This window comes from Pollachius pollachius (assembly GCF_949987615.1).
Source record: "Pollachius pollachius genome assembly, chromosome: 2".
NCBI classification, from domain to species: Eukaryota; Metazoa; Chordata; class Actinopteri; order Gadiformes; family Gadidae; genus Pollachius; species Pollachius pollachius.
The window spans coordinates 7,315,603-7,324,995 of NC_136935.1; the positions used below are offsets into that span (position 1 = coordinate 7,315,603).

Consider the following 9,393-nt stretch of genomic DNA (forward strand, 5'->3'; position numbering starts at 1 on the left):
ATTTGCCTTGGGCTCCTTCGCTGAAGACATGAAGAGTGAAACTGTCGGGACGTTTAAGGGGTTAATGGTCCTGGTGATTTTCTTCAGGTATTTTCCTGAAGGTGGAATGACGCGTCCCATTTAAATGAGCTGTATGGAAAGTTTTCTTCCACAGGAAAAACACATTGGTCTGCTTGGCTTCTGAATACCTTTGGCCAAATCCTTTATCAATTAAGTGTTAATAATTAATATGCATGCACGCTAATTAATGGTTTCCCTCTAACCTGCAAGAAAACGTTCAATCCAGTATTTAAAGAACAATATATTTATTTACATGAAGAGTACACACTATAAAGCGGAACATGTTAGACAGGACATCTCAAAACGGTCACGTGTTCTCCACATCCTCAGCACCTCTCCAACACCTTGTTGAGGTCAGCGGTTAGGGTCAGAGGTCAGCCACTCCTAGAGGTCGGGGAGGTCAGCACCTCTCGAACACCTTGTAGAGGTCGGGGAGGTTGGCGATCTGCAGCACGCTGCCGTCCTCGCCGAAGCTCTTGGGCGGGGAGAAGAGGCTCCTCAGCGCCTTGAAGACCACGTGCTCCACCTTCCAGCGCCACGAGCCGCCCTCACCCTCCTGCAGTGCAAGGCAACGTGTTCACCCCGGCTCCAGACGCAGCACGGAGCTCCCTGCTAGAGTCGTTCCCATACCAGTATCGGAAATGCCTCCGATGCTGCCTAAAATGCAGTATCGGGGAGTACGCGAGTATGTGCCAATCCGATACCCTCACATGACTAGCTCACTAACTACACAGGCGAAGAACATCACGAACACTGCGGTGTGCTGCGTTCGTTAACGGTCGGAGGAGGAAAATCGGAATGGGAAACGCGCCATCTCCGACCTACGTGGGTTCGAGCTTCAGAATCTGAGAAACCTGGATGCTCACGCTTAACTACAAGAATACAAATGTGTCATTATAATTATAGATTACAAATATAAATGATCAAGTCCGGGAAAAAAAACAGTAAGTCAATACTCTGACCTACTTACGATGACCGCAACACATTGCGGTCAACGTAAGAGAACCCTTCAATAAGAACAAGCGCTGTTAATAGTTAGGATGCTGTATCGGTATACACTCAATCGGCCGATATTCAAGTTCAGGCATCGGGAAGGAAATCATGGTATCGGAACATCTCTACACCCTGTGGGAGTATGTGACGAGGACTAGTCTTTCCCCGGTGTGTGCACGTACTTGCTGCTCCTCCCTGGGCTCCGCATCCAGGATGAACTGCTTCCTGATGGCGTAGAACTGGCTGCACTCCTTGGCAAAGTCCCCAAAGCACTCCTTCTCATCGTCCCAGTTCACCTGCACGGAGGGAAGCCGTGAGGAATGGTCAATGGACTGCATTTATCCAGCACTTTTCTAACCAGTGGTCCCTCAAAGCGCTTCAAAATACTGCCAAACATTCACCCATTCACACAACGACAGCGGAGTCAACCACGCAAAGCGACAGCCAGCTCGTCGGGAGCAGTCTTGAGGCGTCTTTTTCAGGGGCACCTCAACACTCAGCAAGGAGGGGGCGGGAATCGAACTAGCAACCTTCGGGTTAGCAGCCAACCCGCTCTACCTCCTCAGCCACATGCCACCCTGCCGCCAGGAGACATCGCTGCGAGCGTTTACAGAACTACAGTTGTTCCAATCCCTCTGTTGCTAGGCGCAGGATAAACACGGGCCCCTACCTCTGTTGCTAGGCGCAGAATGAACACGGGCCCCTACCTCTGTTGCTAGGCGCAGGATAAACATGGGCAGCCCTTCCATCACGGGGCTGTAGTGGTCGAGCAGCAGCGGCAGGCCAGTCAGGTTCCCATCCTGTGGAAAGAGGAAACGGGAGCTACAGTAAACAATAGAGTGTGTGTGTGTGTGTGTGTGTGTGTGTGTGTGTGTGTGTGTGTGTGTGTGTGTGTGTGTGTGTGTGTGTGTGTGTGTGTGTGTGTGTGTGTGTGTGTGTGCCATGGCAACACGTTCTCTGTGTGGGTTTCCCTCAGAAATCCGGATTGACATACATTAGTATGTCATCCTGTATGTCTCACGATGTGAGAAACCCGAAAGGGACACAATGAGGTTTGTTCTTCACCCATTGACCGCTTGCTTTTTCTCACAAAAGTGAGATATTAATAAAAAGGTGCAGGTCGTCCAGATCAGCGACCTCATGCATGATGTTACGAATCCCCCCTGGGCCCCAGACACCGACCCCAGACAGACCTGGTCTATCTCCAGGGAGAAGTAGTCCTCCAGCATCTCGTGCTTGTTCCTGAGGAAGTCGGTGATGTACTGGGCCAGGCCCTCCCGCGGTCCGTCCTCCTCCGTCCAGCCGCTCTCCTCCGACTCCAGCGCCAGCATGGCCAGGTCGTACAGCGGGGCGGGGCTCTGGGACACAAGACATAGACAACACACCGATTAGACAGGGCCCGCAACACACATGCTTAGACAGGGCCAGGCTCCGGGACACAAGACATATAGAACACACCGATTAGACAGGGCCGCAACACACACGCTTAGACAGGACCGGACGGCTCACAAAGGCCGGGCTTTGGGAACACAATACATACAACACACCCGCTTAGACAGGGCCGAGCTCTGGGAACACAATACATACAACACACATGCTTCGACGGGGCCAGGCTCTGGGACGTACCACAACACACACGCTTAGACGGGGGTCTGACATAGACTTTGACCCACTTATCCGGGGTCTAGCACTATCTCAACCCCCCTAAAAGTGTCATTTCCTTTTAAAAACATGCGACCATGTTATTGAGGCCGGCGCCGTTGAGCTCAGCTTCGCATGGGGTACTCACCGACAGCCGGAGAACACCAAAGTTCCCAAAGTCATAGATCAGGATCTGACGGAAGAGCTCCTGGCTGCAACACAGAGAAACAACACAGCATGATGAAGATCCAACACAGCAGAAACAACACAAAACAAAACGACATGTTGAACATCCAACACAGGAGAAACAACACAACATCTTGAGGAATCCAACACACCAACATGTCGAAGGATCGTGTGCGTGTGCGGGTCTGACCTGAGCTTGGTGGAGTTGAGCAGGTAGAGCTTGGTGTGGTGCTGGATGAGGGTCCACTGGGGGTTAACGCAGCCCACAAACGAGTGGTTCTGCAGCATCTCCTGAAGACCTGGGGGGGGGGGGGGGGGGGGAGACCGCGTTCAGTTCAGCCTTTCACTGTAAACGGAGGGACTGCATTTATACAGCGCTTTTCTAACCAGGGGCAACTCAAAGCGCTTCACAATACTGCCTCGCATTCACCCATTCATGCACACATTCACACACCGACAGCGGTGTCAGCCACGCAGGGCGCCAGCCGGCTCGTCAGGAGCAGTGAGGGAGAGGCGTCTTGCTCAGGGACACCTCGACACTCAGGTAGGAGGAGCCGGGGATCGAACTAGCAACCTTCCGGTTACCAGCCGACCCGCTCTGAGCCACATGCCGCAGGTCAGAGTTCGGAGCGGGGCGCGGGGGGACTGACCTTTGTGGGTGTCTTCAGAGATCTCCGTCCGCAGCTCCTTGATGCTGTTCAGCTTGATGACACGCCTCCTGGGCGTGGCCGCTGCTGTTAGCTCCTCCCCCTCCTCCTGGCTGGTCCTGGGGCGCTTCCTGGGAACACACACACACACACACGTGAGTTCGCACACAAAAACGCACACGCACACACGCGCGCGCGCACACACACACACACACACACACACACACTTAAGGGTAAATGCACAAAATTATTAACATGGTTAGCAGGTGCTAGTGTTATGCTGATCTATGTGTTGATTGTAAAAAGTCAAAGACATTTCGCAGCAATATCTAATTACTAATGAAACGTTATTATGAATTATAGATAAGAGATGATGAACATTGTAAAACTCCAACTGAATTATTACACAATGACCGGTACCTGGGCTGCTCTGGGGTGGTGGTGCTGCCTCTGGAGGCCGGCTCCATGTCCTCCACCTCCCCCACCTCCCCCAGGGCCTCCAGCAGGGCAGCATCCTCCGTCTCCTCCATCTCCGCCCCCGACTCCGCCCACACGGCCCCGGCCCCGCCCCCGCTGGGACCGGACTCCCCCCCGGCCCCGCTGGGACCCGTACCCGGGGCGGTGTTCTCCAGGATCTTCTCCCTGGGCTGGAGGAAGGCGTCCAGCTTCTGGGCGCGGCAGTCGGTCCGTACCATCTGGTGGGCATAGACGCGGTCTGACGGATCCGCCCCCGCGGCGTCCCCCCGGGCGGAGGAGGAGGGGGGCTTCACCTCCGACACCGACAGGCCCGGGAGCATCGTCTGCAACACACACACAGGGGGGCACGCGGTCACGTCTGCAACACACACACACAGGGAGGCACGCGGTCACGTCTGCAACACACACACACACAGGGAGGCACGCGGTCACGTCTGCAACACACACACACAGGGGGGCACGCGGTCACGTCTGCAACACACACACACAGGGAGGCACGCGGTCACGTCTGCAACACACACACACAGGGGGGCACGCGGTCACGTCTGCAACACACACAGGGAAGGCATGTGGGGGTTTCCCTTCCGGATCCAGATTGACCTGCATGAGCTGGTGACCCCTAAATGTCTCACTTTGTGAGAAAAACCTTGACATTGACTTGACACTTGTTTGTGACACAGTGATTGTGTCCCATTCAGGTTTTCTCTTCCCAAGCTGCCCTGACGGCACGTGTTCACATCTGCATGGGGCTGGGTCTGGTAAAGGGGAATGTGGAGGGCGGTGTGTTTGTACTCCCAGCAAAAAGGTTCTGGGTTCAAACCCCAATATCTGATGCAGTCTAACCTGTCGGCATCCCTGGGTACGATTCCCTTAACAACCCTTACGACTCATAAACGGCATGCGTCACGAGATTACCTTGTGATGAACATGAAAGCTAGCAAGGATAGTGGCTTGCTGCTTTATATTCCTGCCTAGCGTTTCAGTGTCTCTTAAGGTGCACTAGGGTCCCCTAGTGACCCTATTAGGGTCCCCTCCTGACCCCACCTGGGTGAAGTAGGTGCGTGAGGAGTTGGAGCCCAGCAGTTTGCTCTCCACGTGTTTCTGGACGCTCTCGATGATGCTCTCCTCGTGCAGGAAGTGGACCTCATGTTTGGTGGGGTGCACGTTCACGTCGATGTTGTGGGGGGCGATCTCCAGGCTAGGGGGGGTCCGGCGTGGAGGACAAGCACAGAGACGGTTGACACACACAACGCTACGGCGGCCTTACGCTGGGCTGTACTGAAACGGCGATACACTCCTACACCCTTGGTTCAAACTCAAATGTCGGCAGTTTAACCCGTTGCCATCCCAGGGTACCCTTACCCACTTATTGTTTGTTGTACGTCCTGGCACTTAAAAATAGTACTTAGCATTGTGTAGCGTCTTATCCTAGCTATCTTTGTTGAATACGGGGAATACCATTACCTGAGGTAGAGGAAGGGGTGCGTGTTCTTGGGGAGGTAGGCAGCGTAGACCGTCTCCAGGGCTTTCTTCAAGGCGCTCGACTCCACCAGACGATCTGAGGAAGAGAGACGAAGAAGAGCTCAGCACGGCGGCAGCGGCCCTGTGACGCTCACCGGTTGAGGCGGATCTGTGACGTGGATCTTCAGCGGGGGACGTACGGTTGATGAAGAGGACTAGGATGCACTTCTTCACCGAGTAGTTGGCGTTGGAGATGTAGCCCTTCAGCTTGAAGGCGAACTTCGTATCCTCGCAGCCGACTTCAATCAACTCCCTGGCAGACATGGATATCAGAAATACTCATTTACATTTACATTTAGGGGATTTTGCTGACGCTTTTATCCAATGCGACTTAAACCCATTCATTCACATTCACACACCGACGGCGGAGTCAACCACACAAGGCGACAGCCAGCTCAGTGTGAGGCGTCTTGCTCAGGGACACCTGGAGCCGGGATCATACTAGCAACCTTCCGGTTACCAGTCAACCCGGTCTATCTCCTGAGCTACTGTCGCCTCGTTTACAATGGCTCAGGAGAAATGGTCACGTCGAGGGTAAGAACAAATCAGAGCAGCAAAGGAACAAACGGCCTTGTTTGGGTTTTCGTACCGGCTGACCGCGTTGCCAAACACCCCTCGGATGTTATCCACGACGGACGCGTCGGGGAGGGTCCGCACGTCTGCCACCGTCTCTCCTTGCTGAGGAGAGCGAGATCCATAATTAACAACAAAAAACCTCACATGCTTTGGTTTATTGCGGCAAAATGATGAGCAGAAAACATTTGTACAGAAAGGTTAGAGCACAGAAACGAGCGAGTGTTACACTTCTGCGAAACTCAATCAAACGTCTATTTTGACTGAAGTCACCCAGGATTCTTCCAGAAAGTTAAACATGAAGTAAAATAAAATAGCCATGACTGATGGACTCGAATGAAATACCTTCTTGACAGAAAGGCTTTTCCCCGAGTTGTGTATAGCGTACCTGCAAAAAAAAGGCCACAGCAGTAAGAGACGGCAGGTAAACGTAAACAGAGAACGAGGCAACAGAAGGAGGAACCGGCTGCGCGTCCCCCCGTCTCTCCTAACCCACCTGCTCACCACCTCCACGATCCGGGCGTACTCTTCACCTGGGCTCTTCAGCGCCTTCCGCCTGGTAGACACGTTGTAGAAAAGGTCCTCCACCTGCAGAAGTGGACCCAAAGGCAGCGGCACCATCGTTACATGCACAGCTCCTACTCCTGAAGAACCGCCCATCCGGGCCGTTTACATTTATGTTCAGGGCATTCAGCAGACGCTTTATCCAATGTGACTCACAGTAAGTACATCTGTCAGCAGAAGGAGAAACAATATATTGCTGTCGGTACAGCAAGGATGTTCATAGAACCAAGGGCCAAGCACTTACAATCACTAGGTTAACCCATTCCCCGTATACAACAAAGATAGCTAGGATAAGACGCTACACAATGCCAAGCACTTTTTTAAGTACAAGGACGTACAACCGTCAATAAGGGCTTACATTAAGGGCCTGGAAGTACAACAAACAATAAGGGCGGAAGAGGGTTTTAGGGTGGGTAAAGGGGGGGGGTAAAGGGGGAGACTATGCAGAGTCTAGGTGAACTCTGATCAAGTGAGGGACCACTCACCAGTATCTGTGTGCCCTGGTTCCCAGCACAGGGTTTGGGGGGCCCTTTTGGTTTCCCATCACTGTAGTTGGCTCTGAGGAAGCGGGCGACACACGTGTTCAGAACTGTACAAGTACCGCCCCAAAGGAGACGTAAACAGCCCCGCCCCTCAGTGTGCGATGTTCAGAGAAACTACAGTTTGAAACTCGTACCTGTAGGCACACTTTGCATCTTTTGTTTTGGTTGTTATGGTCACATGGGCCACATGGCTGATACTGGCCAGTGCCTGCAAACACACAATACAAACACACAACACAAACAAACAATACAAATACACGATACAAACACATGATACAAACACACAAACACACAACACAAACACACGATACAAACACACGACACAAACACACACCCGATCACACGTTTTAGGGCACACAAAGAGTACATATTGGTAATACAGTAACGCATGTGTCTCAGCTCACCTCCCCTCTGAAACCATAGGTGGAAATAGCAGAAAGGTCCTCAAAACTCTGCAGCTTGCTAGTGGTAAACCGTTCACACACTATATCCATGTCTTCTTTCTATGTTAAAAACAAAATGAGAAGATATTGAGAACAACACGAAGCCAGCAGACCAGGGAGATGCCCCATGGACAGACCGAACAGACAGACAGTCGTACCCTGATGCCGGTGCCGTTATCCTGGATCTGGATGAGCTTCAAACCACCTTCCTTCACCGTCACTTGGACATTAGTCGACTTTGCATCCAAACTGCAAAAAAAATGAACATACAGAGCACAGAGGTTATTGGTTTCAGCTCATTAAGTTACTTGAAATATAAAAATATGGATACACCTTAAAAGGTCCCAGTGACAAAGATGATTATGATAATGACCAAAACATCAAATGGTAAACAATGATTCCAATAAAAACATATGTCTGTTATATATACTGTTATATGTCACACTGCCATTTGATGGTTTAATGGGAAAATGCATTTCAATTAACATTTATGCCTCATTACAAAAAAAACATGCGTCACGTCATCTACCCATATGTCGGCCACAGCTCTGTCCATGAGATTGGTTTTTGACCAGGTTAGATTATTCATTTAAATTATATTTAAAAAAGCTTTATTGGCATGAGAAACAAAAATTTACATTGCCAAAGCAGGTGAACAATAAAGAGGTCAAAGTATAAAACGTTAAATACAAAATATATATACATATATCAGATGTTACACTATTAAGTACTCAATATATAAAAGTCAAATGTGTGATATTATAAAGATTTTGGTATCTCCTATAAACAAATACATTAAAGATACTCTAAAATGAATACACAGTATTACAATATGTATGACGTGTGCAGTAGTCAATAGTGAAAAGTGAGTCCAGTGGGATGAGTCCGTTTATGGGGAGTTTGAGGGCCTTCTCTCATCACCACCGGTGAATCTGGCTGATGTGATCGCACATCGTTGTATTTCTCCCAACAGGTATGGCAGTTTGTTAGCATCTGCAGTGTCTTTAAAGTCATGCAGGTCTATGTACTCCGTGGGAAGTGTGTGTTCCTGATGTCTTGGTGCGACTGTCAGGAAGTTAGGAAGTGCAGCTCAGTGTCAGTTGGTTGTGTGTGCAGTGGGAGCAATATTCTACGAGTAAACACGAAGAGCTGCTCCAATTAACACCTACCAGTTCTCCCATCAACACCCAGCAGTGCTCCCAACAACCCCAACCAATTCTCCCATCAACACCTACCAGTTCTCTAGCATCTCCTTTATGGCGTTAGCGGGTCTCTGGATGACTTCTCCCGCTGCGATGCGGTTAACCACCGTCTCGTCCAGCCGGCGGATGACTCCCGCCATGTCTGCTGCTCGGTCAGACTTAAAAAAGGTTAAATTAAACCTAAAGTATATATGATAAATACGTTAAAAGTGAGCTGAACGGTTCATATTGAGCTGCAATGCAGGGACCACAACAAGCATTGCGGCGCGCGGGAGACGCAGTCGTTCCGGCTGACCGCTCATTGGTTGATTTCTGGCTCTGAAGGCGGATCCCCCGCGTTGGGCAGCGAATAGAAGTCCAGTAAATCTCTTCTACGCTCATTGGTTTGTTTCGGGCTCTGGAGGCGGATCCCGCCCCGGTGGGCAGCCAATGGGTGGGTTTCAGTCACATGGTTATGATGACGCGCGAAGGCTATAAACTATAGAAACGATCCCTGAAAGTATGTTCTTACTTTCAAAACGGGCACGGATAGGATCCTATTCAT

General features: G+C 50.9%; 1 protein-coding gene across 1 annotated transcript; it reads right to left on the bottom strand.

Annotated features, from left to right (window-relative positions):
- Positions 1 to 356: 356 nt before the first annotated feature.
- On the bottom strand, positions 357 to 9,102 carry mlh1 (mutL homolog 1, colon cancer, nonpolyposis type 2 (E. coli)). The gene is made up of 19 exons (XM_079730428.1): positions 8,883 to 9,102; positions 7,806 to 7,896; positions 7,609 to 7,707; positions 7,339 to 7,412; positions 7,148 to 7,220; positions 6,595 to 6,686; positions 6,444 to 6,486; positions 6,115 to 6,203; positions 5,666 to 5,778; positions 5,469 to 5,562; positions 5,049 to 5,202; positions 3,948 to 4,327; positions 3,531 to 3,658; positions 3,071 to 3,179; positions 2,843 to 2,906; positions 2,247 to 2,411; positions 1,761 to 1,853; positions 1,236 to 1,349; positions 357 to 616 (listed from the first exon to the last, which is right to left on the bottom strand). The coding sequence occupies exons 1-19, from the start codon at positions 8,987 to 8,989 to the stop codon at positions 461 to 463; spliced, it is 2,238 nt and encodes a 745-aa protein (XP_079586554.1). The 5' UTR covers positions 8,990 to 9,102; the 3' UTR covers positions 357 to 460.
- Between the last annotated feature and the right edge of the window lie 291 nt (positions 9,103 to 9,393).